This window comes from Melanostigma gelatinosum, assembly GCF_949748355.1.
Source record: "Melanostigma gelatinosum genome assembly, chromosome: 11".
NCBI lineage: Eukaryota > Metazoa > Chordata > Actinopteri > Perciformes > Zoarcidae > Melanostigma > Melanostigma gelatinosum.
This window is the reverse complement of record NC_136644.1, coordinates 10840407-10856553: the sequence shown is the minus strand read 5'-3', so window position 1 is coordinate 10856553 and position 16147 is coordinate 10840407. Positions and strand designations below refer to the sequence as shown.

Here is a 16147-nt window from a genome sequence, read left to right as displayed (position 1 = left end):
ACATTTAAATTATGAGAAAAAACATTCTCACTTACCTCTTGTACAGCAGCCATGAACATAGTTTGAGTGGTATCTGCCTAGGTTAAGAGATATCTATCTCCACCCCAATGACAAGGGAGTGATTTGAGTTTTTTTGTGGTGCTCATTGCTTTGTAAAATTATATTTAAAGCTTCATTATTCTTTCCTTTTGGCAATTTGGGATGTGACTCAATAATAGCAATCAAAAAAAGGAGATTTAAAATAAAGTATTGAATGCATTTTTAATATTGATTCAATAATTGATATAGTTAAAGAATTAAACTTGAATCAGCTGAAACGGGATGTCTGAAATCACAATGGAACAAGTGAAGTTTCTAATTTTTATGGACAGCTGGTTCCATTCCACAGAGTTCTCCCATGCCTTCTCCTCCCTCTCTGTGTCGTGTGGTAATAATGTGAGCAATCCAGTGATTTACTGACTGGTGAACAATGGCTGTATTGAGACCACCCACCAGGCCGGGGCTGCTCTCGTCTCATCTTCCCTCCCGTTCACAGGCTTGCTACAGCACGGTGCATTTCTCTAGTGCAGGAATACTGACGCCCTGCACATCTTTCTTTGTGGTCCCATGCTTAGCTCGGTGGTCATTGTGCAGCAATAATCAGGTTTCTGCAGTAATAGGAAAGCAGATAATGCTTGTATCTCTAAATGTCCTTTAGCATGTCCTTGTGAAAGTAGGATGGTTTGTGTTGCGGTACATCCGATTGGCTGTTTAGATATGTGAATGAATTCTCACCTGGTTTTCTTGTTGCAGCTCTACAGTTCGGTGGAGTTTGGGAGAAAGTGGCAAGTGGTGCACGAGAGAGTGGCCCCCAACCGGTTCTACTGGTAAGTACAGAGATTTGGACATTGATGAACAAGTTGTAGGCAATATGAAATTATGAACTTGCTCTGACATCATTCACGATACAGCACTGGTTTTGTTCTAGTCAGGTCAGGACTGATTGAAAAAAAAATCGAACTTGCAATTACCTAATGACTCTAGACCTACATTGGTGAGCTCCATATTCTGAAACGCAGTAAAGCCAAAGCTAATGGATGCTTTTTCTCCATGAACATAATCAGATTCAATCATGCATGTGGCATAATGATGCATGATGTTGCGTGTTCCTCCAACGATTCTGTAATTCAAACCAGTCAGTTAGAAGTAATTGACGAACTATTAGCTAGTATTGTTCAGAAATAATACCAATGTAGCACGTGCATTTCGTAAAATGTTACATTACTGTACTTGATCAACACGTTCTCAGACTCAACTCGTCAAAAACAGACACTTGCTCAGTGGCCCAACGCTTCAAACTATGACGGTGTGTCACTTTACACCTGCGAAATGTCTTAAAAAAAAAAAGCGTTGGTATTTGACGAGTTGGAAGTGAGAACAGATCACGCCAAGAGGGGGGGAGGGCACGGCCATCGATCGATCAATCAATCACTGGAATGACATATTGACATAGATCTCAATGAGCCTATGAACTGCCACAGCATAAAAACCCATCTGGCCGCCCTGATGATAAATGTCAAATGGCATTATGTTCATTGGCAACAGCTGCATAGTTACCCAAACATAATAAATATGACAAACATTGCTTGATTTTAGTGTATGGCTTTTTTATGATGATTTTAATGTTTGTAAAGTGTCTTTGAGAATTGTGAAAAGCACTCTATAAATGAAATGTATTATTATTCTAATTATTATTGCAGTTTCAATATAAAAGGAAAGAATCATTCAGCTTTAATTATGATTTGGATTTTCAGGTTCAGTTGCAGGATAGGATTCATCCAACTCTGGAAAACTGTTAAATGTGTTTAGTAATGATAATAAACAATTATGTATCTGTACATATGAAATGATTTAAGAGGTGCTGGATTATATAAATATAAATATTTCATGCAGATCTAGACAAACTGTTGCATTCATATTACGAAACAATAATTGTGTGACAACTTATCAGTAAAACTAGTGTTGACGTCATCACACGAAGGGCACTTTTGACATTGTAAATGTCCTGAACAGACCGCACCTCCACAAAGTGAGGAGCGGATGAGCCAGAGAGGTTTTTAAGATTTTAATTAGTCAGGTGTCTGCATTACTTCATCTTCCTCTGTGGTTACATTCTGTGACCGACAATGTTCAGCCGTGGAGAGAGGCTCCAAATTCAGTTTTGGACTCAACCTGAGTACTGTTTTCCTTTGAATTGAAATAAAGTATATGAATGATTGAAATAATCTCATGGTTCCTCTCAGCAAGGCCTTCAAAGCCAAGTTGTGACAGTATGTGTCTATCTGGAATCGTTGCATAGTGGTTAACCCTTCACACCTCGCATTACAATGTGCCTCGCATCCACATTGTATCTAGACATGATTTGTACTGATAACATCTACACCTCGTCATAACATGTGTCTCCAGTGTCCAAACGCATCAATCTGGTGCACAAGCAAAATTAAGAGGCTAGATAAACAATTTAGTTGTTTGCTCGAGTAAACAATTCCATTATAAACACATTGTCATAGATATGAATGGTGATGATCCGGTAAATGAGACGGAAGACGGGTTGGGTGGGTTGCCGATATGGCCCCAGACTCCTGAGTCGTGCCGGGAGCCCCGTTCTTCCCTGCAGGGGGAGAGGGCACAGCGAGCGCAAGTCTATGGCTTCGGGTTGCAGCGAGATCCAGGCAGGGGTGGCATCTAGCCACCTTTCACCCCAGGCCTGTTGAAGCCCGCCCACGAGAGCCGTTCACAGCGTACATGGACGAAATACACTTAGCAAGGGCCAGGCAGAACTGGGGAGAAGGTCCTCCCACACAGAGCGCCCGTTCCTGAGTAAAATCCCCCCAGGCTCTCTGGAGAGAGCAGATGGGCACAACGAGTTATATAAAGTATCTCACTTTTCCAGTTTGGACAGCAGCCACACTTTTCAGGAAAGTTTCTCACTGGCTGCCGCTGTATGGTGCATGTGCAGCAGTATGGCGGCTCCACTAGTCCACCGATGTGTCCTTGGGCAAGACACTTAACCCCAAATTGCTCCCGCAGGCTGCGCCTGCAGTTTAGGAACGTTAGAGTCGTGATGGGCAGGTGGCACCTTACATGGAAGCCCCTGTCATCAGTATATGGACAGGTATGAATGGGTGAATGATGAAATGTAGTGTTACTTTGAGTGGTCAAAGCAAAAATTGTGATTCATATTCGATGAATTGTGCAGCCCCACTGCTCTCCCGTCCTCTCCTCAGCTACATGGTCTTGTCGTCATCGGGTCACAGGTGGCAGGTCCAGCTCAGCGGTATCTAGCATGTCTGGCCTCTACACAGTAACTAACTGTAACAAAAAGCTTTCACCTCTATAAACTGTCAGGGTAGTAACAAGCTGGGCAGCCAGGAGTGAAGGGAGCCTGGAGGGCTGATGCTGCAGAAGCTGTCAGAGTTCTATTTCGGGACGCATACTGTGCCGTAGGTGTGGTGGTAGTCCTGGTAATGAGGCTGCAGACGGAGCTTATGGCTGGTGGACATGTGGCCACCAAACATGTGAAGGAGATGAAGAGTAGTCAGCTCATTTAATCAACATGACCAGCACTCGGTCACACGGCGCAGATTTGAACAAGCAAAAGTGTTTTGCATATGACATTACCAATCGCTATAAAAACATCTGGAGCTGCCTGAATGGGATATTTTTTAGCAAAGCAACATCTCAGCTCCACTTGTTCTGACGTCTAGTGTCCTCAGAGACCACACAGCTGTCCGAGCTCGTGTCACACGAGCACAGAGCCGCTGCAGTGGGCCGGCAACGTAGAAGCTGAGCTTTGCCTCCCACCGCTTAGAGGTAAAGTTTAAACAAAACCATGAAGCTCCACTAACTAGAAGAGTTTTTTCTCTGCCTGCCTCACCCTGTTCATGAGTAGCTGAGGGGATTATTCAGTGAAAGTGGAAATGGGGTGTGGATGACAAAATCATCAGTGAAATTACCAATGCGTCTAATGCTGTGGTGGTCTCTCACGGTCCCCTTTCATCTCTCTCTGTTTAGGTGTGTGCTACCTTATTTCTTACACTGTTTCTTTAATTGTTTTTAAATCTCCTTTTCTTTTGCCTTATGTTTTGATGCTTTTAATGGTTTTATGTGAAGCACTTTGAATTACCTTGTTGTTGAAATGTGCTATACAAATAAACTTGCCTTGCCTTGCCTTACCTGTGGACTCATTATCTGTATCTCCCCCCCCCCCCGCGCTGTCTCTCTCCACCTCCATGTTCTCCCTCCATGTGTGTGCTGTCTTTGCTTCCCCTGTGAATCCACCAGTCTTTTTAATATATTAATGCCCTAATGATTATATGCTATTCCCTACTGGAGAGAGAAAAGCAATGGCCTTTCCTCTCCTAATGATGCCAGGAAACCTCTTCCTCCAACCGATCTGGGGGCTCGACACATTTATATCACACAGTAAACCTGAGGTCCTTTTTCCTCACACTTTAGACTCTCATCCACAATGAAGACACAGACAAGACAATGTCTGCACCCAACTCCTGCTGATGTTTACCACAACTGTCATAGCACATGACTCAACCTCTTTGTAGTTATACATTTGTGCGACTTTGCAGTGTGCAATCTATCAGGTCAGACAGCAGCTACAGTGGGTGGCATCTGCCTGAAGGCTAAAGACTAATGGAGATGTTCCTGAAACACATTTGTCTGCCTTTCAGGTCAAAAATGGGTTTGGACAAAGAGCCGGGCTTAATTCACCTGGAAACCAGCATCTCTGAAGGACGTGAGTAATGGAATTCCGTGTTCAGCGCTCCGCTTTCTCCCGTCTTTGCACTGTATGAACATTGTGTTGAAGTAGAGAAGAATTGGGAGTTGTGTGTGGACAATGCTGCTGAAGGCTGATGCAGAGGGACAGCGGAAATGGCCGAGTCTTGGGACAGACAATAGCCATAGATTGAAAAGTAATGCATTTATTAGAATGCTTTTAAAAGCAAAGTGATTTAGCTCAGTGGAGCTTGCGTTGGAATAGAGAAATATCACTCGTCCTCCTGAATGACAATGAACACTGGGATATTATGAGTTCCTATAGAGTATTTGATTTGATTTGCTTACTTCGTAAATTTTTGTGTTTATTTACCCCATTATTTGTCATTTCATTATCTATTTGACATTATCTGTCAGCGCAATTTTAAACTTGAACAAATCATTAATTTGCTATAAATATGATAAACTCTTATAAAGGGGAATCCCACTGATAGGTCCAATCCGACCCCTCCACCCTCCCAGTCGCTGACGGAGAACTCTGTGCTTCACTCAGCTGTGAGTGTTTGCAGTCATACTCAGAGAGCAGAGTATAAATACAGCAGCAAGCTTCAGGACAAACTTCCCTATCTCCGGCGGACACAGAAAGTCTCTTTGAACTTTTCGCAACCATAGTTTCATATCAGCTTCTTTTCGGAAGCAGCAACCTACGCCTGTGGAGAGAAATAAAACCCTCAAGCGTCTTTGGTGCCATTTCTTTTTTATAAACCTCTTCTTGCATTCAACTTTAATATTCATGAGCTGCTTGGTTTATGCAACAGTCCCTGTAAATATACACTTTACAGTCAAATGAACATGTTTACCATTTCCAGACTAAAGGCATGGTAACCTTTAAGTTGTTAACGTCTGTATATCAAATGTCTCTTAGTTTGAGCAGAGCAAATGTTTGTGCAGGACTAAAATAATGTTCTGTAGCTTTAAAGTACCAATCATGCGAACACACATAACAAACATCAGTCGTGTCAGAAATTGCAGTCACACAGCCAGCGACTATTGATCATGCGCTTGTGAACGAAGCTGACATATAGTTGGCAGAGGCTAACATGCGGGGACAGGCTCTCTGCCGGCGCCGCAATTGAAGGCAAAGAAAGCAATTGGCCTCTGTGGTCATCTGTCTCCCCCTCCGACTCGGACCACTTTATTGACACGAGTAATGCAGGAAGCCAAAGAAGGCCACTTGGCTCTGGATGAAGGCTGCCTTTTCTTCATTGGCTAATACGGTCGCCGATGCCATGACTTGACGTGTGTGTATGTGTGTGTCTTTGTGCGTGGGAGCAGAGGCGCTGTATGTCACCTGCAAGCTGCAGAACTGCACCGATGCCAACAAGGGCAAACCATTCCCCGGCTACATTGACCCCAATTCTCTGGTGGTACAAGATGAGTATGTCTTTGTCCAGGTAGGTAATTGTCCAGTTTGCTCAGTGAAAAGCTTTCGAGCCGCGTATGAGACATTTTTCAAGGTCATTCTCAGATAGTGCTATTAGTGCAGCTGTGTGTCCCCATAGTGGTGAAAAATGCTTGGTCTGTGTTTTATTTCACGTGTCTCCAAAATGTTTTCACTCAACGATTTCATCACCTTAAGGTGTCAGCTGCAGGGAGGCCGATCTACTATGTGTCTGCTAAAAGGGATGTCTTTACACCAATGAAGCTGCCCAAGTACACACTTCCCAAGGTAACAAATATACCGCCTGATTCAAATTCAATTAAGAGATATGCACGAGATCTTGATGATTAACCACCTGCTTCGAATATTATCCACCTATTTCATGGTAGTTATTATGACGGGAGCAAATGGAGGAAGTCCATTCACGTTCAAACACAAAGTCTGTGTTTGGAGGAGGATGGGTAAATGGACTTTCACCCATGGGACAGCTTTTTGTGTCCCATTGGAAACCAAAAGTCAACATTGACTTGTTTGACTGTACTTTTGGAATGTAAATCACATACTTAGCTAACTCCACGTACATACATTATGTAACAACGTCTTTTAAACCAAACTACAATATTTTCCTAAATCGAACCAAGCAGTTTTGTTGACTAAACCTGAAGTCATGTTCTTTCAATTCACCGTCTGAAGCATGAGAATGATGATAACCATTGATAACGCCTCTTCAATCGGCTGACAACATTATAATTGTGTGATTGAAAAATAATGGGTTGATCTTTGGTAAGAGTCCATATCTTATCATGGGTCACCGATAATATTTGAAACAAATTCAATTGAAATTGAGTTGGTAGTGCTGCGGGTTGTTGTTTTGTAGTTGTCTGCATGCAAAAGCACATAATATGCTTTCAGCTGTGTTTGGTATGTGGGCTAGAGATGCAGTGGGGTGCCAGTTCATCGCTGGTGCTGCGTGACACTCTCTCTTTGTTATTTATGGGCAAATCAAGGCCAAAAGTAACTCAGTGTTTTTTACAATTGTTATTCCGTGCTGCTCCGTGTGTGCATGGCCTCGCTTGTCACATCCCCATTGACAATTAGACATGTTTTATTCAATCAAGCCCTGGGCGCCCGGTTGCTGTCGGCTCATTGCAAGGTGTTATTGGCACAGCCAGAGGTAGATGAAGCACACAGCATGGCCTCAACTGCATAATCTCTGTCCAATAAGCCTGACGTAGTGATAATGATTGTAGTATCCTCTTATTAAAATGGGGATGTAACAGTTCGGATTATTGAATATGATTAAACCCAACGAGAGTGTTAAAACAATATACAATCTTTTACAATCTGTATTTCTCATTGAGACATAATCATGTTTTTGATTGTAAGAAGCAAATTCAAGCCTTTATAAATGTCAACTACAAATGAAACCTGTTGACACTGGCCCGCCAACATTGTTTTGGAATGTTACCTGTACACCTGTGTTATGTACACAACTGTTATATATAGGTAGGTACTGATGTGACATATCTTTGGAAAGCTAAGATTCTTGTGATTTGATTTATGCAAACCCTTTCAAGATACATTCACAACAGCAGGTACAATCAACGCCTCTGTCAGACTGCCAACCAACAAACAAACAATTACAAAATTGAGGCAACTCACCAATGAAGCCTCATAGTAATCCACCCATCGATAATATTCCAACAAAAACGGTCTTGTTACATTGCCAAAGGTCCAGACAATCCAGTAAAATATTTAGTCCAAAACACATTATTACGTCCATAAATACTCACGGACTGCTGTTGCGTCATTTCAAATTAACCGGCAGATATGCCTAATTATTTATGTATTTTCCAACGTAACTCCGGTTCGCATGTAAATATTGCCGGTCTCTGGGTCTCAAAATGGCGGCTGCACTCTGTCCTTTTGATTGACACCTCACTTGACCCAATAGGAGCTTCCATGTCCACAGCCTACAATAGCCAACGAGAGTCCGCGTTGAAGGAAAGTGCCTGCTCCTCTTCTTTCGTGTAAAGCTCGAGCCAATTGCAACCCATCGTTCTGATGACTGACGCTTCGTATAGCCAATGAAATTTAAAAAATGACGGTATACAGCTTCAGGGGTTAGATTTAGAGCCACACCACGGAAGTCACTGCATAACCACGAGTCTGCTCCCTGCGTCCGTGCCTAAAATGCAAAGTGTGTTTTTTGAGAGTTTTGAAGACTTTAGGAAAGTGAATAATGGCTAAATAACTGAATAAATATTCAGGCGGAAATAAAAACCTTCTACTTCAGTGTGTTCAAACTTATATTACTCAATGCCAGTAGCACTTACAGTGATTCTGACTGTTGGATGAAAACCATCAGAGTTGGAAGTATTATTTGGATCAACAGAGTGAGTTATGGAGCTGCTGGTCACAGATAAAAGTCACGAAGCCTGCACCTAAAAACAAAAACAGGACTAAAGGTAACATTAAAAAGAAATGTCAATCACTACTACTGAGTCATTTATTATGTATCATACCGGTGTTAACTTTGACTCTCTTTCAGGACCTGCATGTGATAAGTACGGATGAAAACCGAGTGGTTGCAGCGGTACAGGAGTGGAACCAGAATGAAACCTACAACCTGTACGTGTCGGACACGTTGGGGGTCTACTACACCCTCGCTCTGGAGAATGTGGTCAGCAGCATGGGCCCTGAGGGCAACGTCATGGTCGACCTCTACGAGGTAAACAACCATCATTCCATCTATCCATCCTTCCTTATCCGCAGCGGGGGCAGCAGGCTAAGCAGGGTATTCCAGATGTCCCTCTCTACATTATTCAGCTCTTCTTGGGGGACCCAGACATGAGATGTTTCATCCCTCCAGCGTGGTCTGGGCCTCATTAAAGTGTCTCGTTGAACCTATTTCTAAACCTAGTTTATTATTGTCTGTGTAGTTCTCCACTTTTTTTTTCCTTTGGTTGAACGTTTTAAAATTTTGATCCTATTTTGGTAAAAATTATTTTAGTCTTTTGGGGTCTGTCGGGGCTCAGGTCTGACAGTACTGCTCCATCAGGTGCAGGCTTTGCTGGGGGGGGCAGCAGGATCAGATTGTCCCCAAAATTCATGATTTTCACATAAGAGTTAAGATAATCCTTTGTTAGTCCCGCAGTGACTTCCTGATTGTGGAGACATACCTTGGGGATAGGGCACTTGTTTATTACAGTAGCCTATTTATTTATAGACATATTGAAGACGGAGCCTTGACGAACGCACGTTTTTTGCAGAATGATGTCGACATCATTTTTTGAATTCAAGAGCTAAACTCTTCAGCCCGAAGCTTGAAGATTCTCACTCGAGTCAGCCCACTCGACCTCGGGGGGCTCTGCATAGGCTGCATAGACTGGTGTGGACAAGTGGACTTCTTTTTTAGTTGCCTCTGCTCCAGTTTTCCATTGGTATGCCGTACATGAGGTCTACCCCATACCCCACTCCACCCCCAAGTCTGCAGTATTCATTTTGGTCATTTTTGTCTTTTTAGGTAACGGTATCAAATAAAGGCCTGCTTGATGAGAGCTCAGCCCACAAGTTTATTATGAACACTGATCAATATTTTAGAGCCAGGAGGTAGAGATGATGTTTTGTCATTTTGGAAACAGCCCCTGCTGCTGTAGGCCAACAGTCTTCAGAGCACATTGTGTGAATACGAAGTAGCTTCAAAGTGCTGACATCAACAAAGGCAAGAGGGGATTGTGCCAGGGATATGGATTTTTTTGGAGGCTGAGATTATTTCTTTCTTTGATGAATAACTGCAGATATTACTTTGCAAAATGCACCTAATCCAAAAAGAAAAAGTGTGCTTGGGGCTAATGTTGAGGCTCTTGTATGCATGCATGTACAACTTGTAAAGCCATAGCCAAACATCTGCACAAACTATATCTCTGAATCAGATAATTAAGCTGTTGATGATGCTGCAGGTGTCTTGCCGTGGCCTCGGCGATATCATCAAATCTGCTGTCTTGATTGAGGTCGCCACCCAAAATGTAGGATATGCCAAATCTGTCCTCCAAGGGAGATTGAAGTATCAGTCAATTACTAAAGTGAACTTTCATCGCCTGATGCAACTGCCACTGATTCCGAGGGGCTTCCAACGATGGGCCAGATTAATTTAAGGCACGCATTGATGACTGAAAAGTCCCCAGACAGTCAATCATTCTCCACTCAATGTTTGTTTTTGTTGGGAATACAGAAGAGGTAGGCGTGCTTCGCTACATCGCCCCAGGGCATGCGATTTGCTTTGCAGTCTTAGCATACATTTTCTGCAACAAGACTCGGATATGTGGAAGTACAACAATAAAATCTTTTGGACGTATGACGTGTGCATCTGTTTTCATTTGCAGTTGTGAGCTGTTCTCTTTCTGATCCCCCAGGTAGCGGGAATAAAGGGGATGTTCCTCGCCAACAGAAAGACGGATAACCAAGTGAAGACGCACATCACCTACAACAGAGGCAGAGACTGGAGTTTACTGCAGGCGCCGAGCAAAGACCTGAGGGGCAACAGCATTCACTGTGTGCTAGTGAGTGTCTTCGTATCTGCAAGCGTTCATACATGGTTATGTATGTGTGTGTGCTTCCATCAAAGAGAGGCCTTGACAGGAGGTGACTGATCCCAGCAGCAATGAGAGGCCGAGCTCAGAAAGAGCAGCGCCCGTCAAAGCTGAGTGCTCTGATGCTGCTGAGACAAAAGGTCAGCCATTTTGATTCAGTCCAATAAGCTGACCTCCCATTTACAAAACAAAGACAAAGAGGTGTCAGACAGAAAAGCAGATGTTTCGTTCTTCCGGAAAGACCTTGAAAGTTGCTTCTCATAGTCTAGTCTAGCTTTCACTCAAAGGCCAAGGTGGGACAGTCAGAGTAAGGATTCTCACTGCACATCTTTTTAACGACGGAGGTGGTGTTTTGTCGGTGAAGCCCACCCACTGCCATCTCCCTCTTCTATACTACATTACATTACAGTCATTTAGCAGACGCTTTTATTTATCCAAAGCAATTCAGATCCTATCACACCGTAGGCACAGCTACGGGAGCTAAGTGTCTTGCTCAAGGACACGCGACTAGCGGAGCCAGAGCCGGGGCATCGAACCGCCGATCCTCTGATTGAAGGACGGCCCCGCTCTCCACTTAGTCGCCCACTATTCTGCGTACCTGAATGAGAAGAAGCCAGACGAAGATGACCGTGTCGAGTTGATGGTTTGTGTCTCTGCTGCACGTCTTCTTGTAACATGACTTGATATGAAAAGTACTCGTCTTTTTTATTTTGATAAACCAATTAGTGATTCTGTGGCATGCCTCGCCTTCTATCCACATTATACAGTCATTTGTCAGGAAATGTCAGAGTTTTAATAAATCTCCAAACAGCCCGTCACAACATGGCCCGCACTACTGGCATTTTGCTGGGTCGTAATGAGAATTGTGTCGGTAAAGGTTAACCCAATCAAAATTAATGGTGGAACCAGCCAATGGGGAAATGGTGTTTGTGATGAAACTCGCGACTTGGGAGGCTTGTGTGCATCCACGTCGATGCAACAGCCTTTCTTTCAGAAGCGTCTTTTGAAGGTCTTTGGTATAATAGTTTTGATAACTGAGTTTGTGATTTTCTTCTCTGCAGCCATACTGTTCACTACATCTCTATCTCCACGTGTCTGCGAATCCCTACACATCTGGAAACATAGCCAGCAGGGACACAGCGCCGGGGATCATTGTAGCATCAGGTAGGTGAGAGGGAATCTCTTTTGAGTAACATGTTTCTCTTTTCTTGGTCTCCTTGCAGTTCCCTTTGAGCTTTTTTTTAGTTTGTTACAAAGTAATTACAGAATATTCTCAATTGTTGTTGTCTTTGACACCTCTACCAGGTGCTCACAGTTTGTATACTTTTCAGTCCTTTGTCTTTCTTAGGAGGGGGCATGGGATCTTTAGGGAGGGATAGCAGGTCAACAGTATATGCCACATAGAAATGGTGTACATCATCGGAAACCTGGGAGCCTGAAGGGGCTTATGAAGTCCATTCCCATGAGTTGTAAATCCATGATGTTATTTCAAATCTAAAACTTTTGACATTTGGAGATTTCTGCAGCAATTGCAACAATTCTGCAACAGCTATTAGATGGCGAGCACTTATGTTGTGGAAACGACTCAGAAACCCCCATCTTGTCAATATACTTATGGAAGACATACATCCTCTGAATGCGCTCGGTCTGGTGTTAGTGGCTGTGAAATGTCACGAGGCTGTGATTATCCTACAGGTCACAACAGGTCATTTTATACAGTTAGGTCAAGATGTACAGCCTCTTAAAGACAGTAATGTCGCCGAGATCACCAGCTAACCTGTTGGTGTCTGAGGCAGCGAATTAAAACAGACTTGCATTAACTATTATAAATGAATGTGTACATGCTGAAGAAAGTCAAACTCCAAACGAATGTCAAGAGAATGCATCCTGTTCAAATGGTGTATTGTTAGTTTGCTTAAGCTCAACTCTTGGCTCTGAACATTTCACTGCCGTGATGTTGCCGATATAGCACTGTAGCCATAAATGCTGCATTCGTCTATGTAATTATATTTGGCTGTTTGCAGGTTTTTGCTCTTTCCTTTTGTTTCCAATAGTTTGTCGCTGTTCAGCATCAGAACACAACTCCCACAGGCATCTGACAACATGTAATGTGTCGCCTCACCTTTGAAAAGGGGCAAATGACAGAACAAAAAACGATATAATCCTCCTGTTTTAGCCGTCGGGAACAACAATGCTCTCTTGTTGTTCTGGAGAACACAGGTGAGGAAGTAAATACTCAGTGGAGAGAAAACAAAGAAACGGAGGAATATGAGATCAGCAGCCCCCTCTGGTGAATTCACACCTCGGTGATATTTGCTCCGGCATGGACCAGCACTGTCAATAACACATTAGCACACGCCTCGGGTGTCTGGGCCTTAGTGAAACATTGTGAATTAAACAGGTTTCAGGGATGTGCGAATAAAACAATCGACTGATTTAATTGGAGCTCTGCCATTATTCAAGCTACAAAATGGCCAAAACAAAAGGAGCGAGAGGAAATCTGGTATAATTAACTTGTAAAATAACCAACACATCTCAGTCTTATTGTGGCTTTGCCTCCCACTTGAGTTGCCGACAAAGAAAAACGTTTACATTCTGGGCCTAATTCTGGTAGTTTTCACCATAATTTCCATCGCTTATTATATAATTTGACTCACCAAGGTCAGAAGTCATAGCTGGTAGCACGATGAATTGCACATCATTTGCAACCGCCATCCGTCCCATCTCAACATCTGATTCACAAAAGATGTTGCGCTTATGATAGTACAGCTCAAACACGTCAATAAAGATCAGCTGACAATTTGCTAATTCAGATTGCAGTTATCCATGTGGCAAAGTATACATGTTGCCTTAGCGCCAAGAACACAGCGGGCAGAACAATGGCAGAGGGAAAAAGAAAAATGAAATGTCCAGACAGCGAGCTGCAGGTCCTGACCGAGGTGGAAAAATCATTTAAACGAAACAAACCGTATTTAGGATTCAGTATTATCGTCTGTCTGAGATGTTGCTGTTGTCGAGCGCACACCTTCAGACTGTAAAAAAAATGTGCATGTTTTTTATGTGCTTAATTTACCACCTACTGACAAGACGAGCAAATAGCAAAGGTGCTTTCCAACACATGGGGAGCATCGCACCCTCTGTGGGCGCTTTGAGGATTACACACCTTCTTTTTGTCCTACTGCAGCAGGTGAAGCGGGCAGCCGTTCAATCCTGTTGTGCAGTGGCCCCATGCAGTTTTTCTATGAAAGGGGTGATTGTAGCTGACATTTTGATTCCACACACTTTTTGGGTTTGAGAACTCCAAATTTTCACAATGTATGAATGTGAGTGTGAATGTGAGTCAGCCCTGCTCAGTCGAGGGGTGTATGGTCTGATGTCAGCCTGGATACAAATGTAGTTTTCCTATATAATACAGTGAATGATCATGACTGACAGTTCTAGCCCACTGCGACAGCTTCAACTTAGACTTTATTACAGTCATCACACGCTGGTACATACATGAAATGTGACCTCTGCATTTAAAGCCATCCTCAGCAGTGGGCTGCTGTGAAGCACCCAGAGAGCAACTTTAACCTCAGCGTTCAGTGTCTCGCTCAGACATGCAGACAGTAGGAGCCCGGATTAAATCGATCTGACCCAGCTGAGTCTCTGTGTTTGAATGCATTTTAAGGCATTATGTCTTTCGTTTGTCTGTTTGTCCATCTGTCCGACCGTCCGTCCCTTCTCATGAACCCGATATCTGAGGAGCGTCTGGAGGGAACAAGCACAAATGTCCACCTGGACTGAAGGATGAAGTGATTACATTTTGGTCTTCAAAGGTCACTGGCTGTAACTCGGGAATTCATATGGTTAATTATGACAATTTCACACAAATGTGTCATATAAAAGAAGAATGAAGGCACGACATTTAGGACGAACATGGATGTAAACTGCAACATGCCTGGTTGGCGGAGGCATGCGACCACAAGGCGAGAATTGTCGTCTTTTAAATATGTGAAGGGGCTATGTTCACGCTAGACTTCTTCAGTTTGTCTTTATACAGTAACTTAAAACCAACCTGCACATCACTCACTTGTGGTGAGTTGCACATACACACTAAACCTCTTCATCACCACATTGAAGTGAGAACATCACACACTAGAGGTCAGCAAAATGGAGATTTTCAGCTGGTGTTAGGTTGTTCTCTAAATGTAGGGATTGTAAAGCTAATTATTTCAAGGGGACAACCATGCCTCTGAAAGACTTACAGTACTTTCCAGCCTTGCATTTAACCACCTGGCACCAATTACAGGCTAAATTAAAGCAATTACGGCAGTCTGCACAGCATTAGGAGAGCTTGCAATATGCTGAAAGACGAATACAGTAATCTGGATTTATTGGTTAATTTAGGGGTGTGGGCAAATGTCGCACTGCACAGTCGATCTTCTGGAGCCCTGTAATTACAGCCCCAGTCTGCATCTGCAGGCTGGAGCCCCCTGCTGTATTACCACTGCTGGTCTGAAGGCTCTTTCTACAATTTGGGATTCATTTGATCTCAAATGGAATTCATTTCCTGTGTCTGCGTTATATCATAAACAACTCAACCACTTACTGTAGTTTGTCCTCTGCCTGTCTGCCGCCTCACCTCCAGGCTCCATCGGCTCAGAGCTGTCCACCAGCAATGTCAGTGTGTTCATCGCCTCGGATGCAGGAAACACATGGAGACAGGTGAGGGTGCTTTTTTAAATTGTAATAATACGACAATAAACCCACATAGTATTAGATACCAACTGTTAAAGCGAGGATAGGTAATGCATTTTAGAAACCTTTTTTTTCTATTTGTTGAAATTTTCTTCATATTTCGACAGCAATTAATGGATCAAATGCTCTGACAAAAAAAAAAAAAAAATCCTATCTGTGGATGTCAAACACATTCTCACTCCCCTAGTCCCAGCCTGTCAAATACCAACACTTGGTGAGTTGCCCTTCACTTCAGACTATGACGCTCGACGTTCCCCTCTAGCGTCAGTTTTGGATGTTTTGGTGTCAGGGACATGAATAGAGTCTTTTCAAAATAAACTTCAGTCTTTACAGGAAGTTGGGTTTAGGCAAACATCAAGATTGGAGTTTGTTGAAAGCCCGGTGCATCTGAATCAGATGCAGAGGGGTACTGACCAACCGATGTTTTTTTGACGAGTGAGACCGTGTTGGGATGTCACAGGACAAGCTCATCCAATCATTTCATTCCGCACAAATTATCTCATTGCTCGTCACCGCAGTCTTCCACTAGCTGCTATCTTAACTGCTGTGCGTAATAACAACAACCGTATTTGTTGTTTATGTGTATAATGATCATTTTGGGGCA

The 16147-nt window shown here is 43.1% G+C and overlaps 1 protein-coding gene across 1 annotated transcript in view; it reads left to right on the top strand.

The window, feature by feature from the left end:
* Nucleotides 1-16147, top strand: part of sorcs1 (sortilin-related VPS10 domain containing receptor 1) — a gene marked incomplete at both ends in the record, with an annotated part of 180885 nt that overhangs the window by 140166 nt on the left and 24572 nt on the right. Inside the window, 8 exons of the mRNA XM_079277758.1 lie at nt 793-866; nt 4725-4789; nt 6106-6224; nt 6410-6499; nt 8763-8942; nt 10627-10773; nt 11865-11967; nt 15434-15510. Coding sequence (XP_079133884.1) covers nt 793-866; nt 4725-4789; nt 6106-6224; nt 6410-6499; nt 8763-8942; nt 10627-10773; nt 11865-11967; nt 15434-15510 — 855 coding nt within the window. The remainder of the gene's footprint in view (nt 1-792; nt 867-4724; nt 4790-6105; nt 6225-6409; nt 6500-8762; nt 8943-10626; nt 10774-11864; nt 11968-15433; nt 15511-16147) is intronic.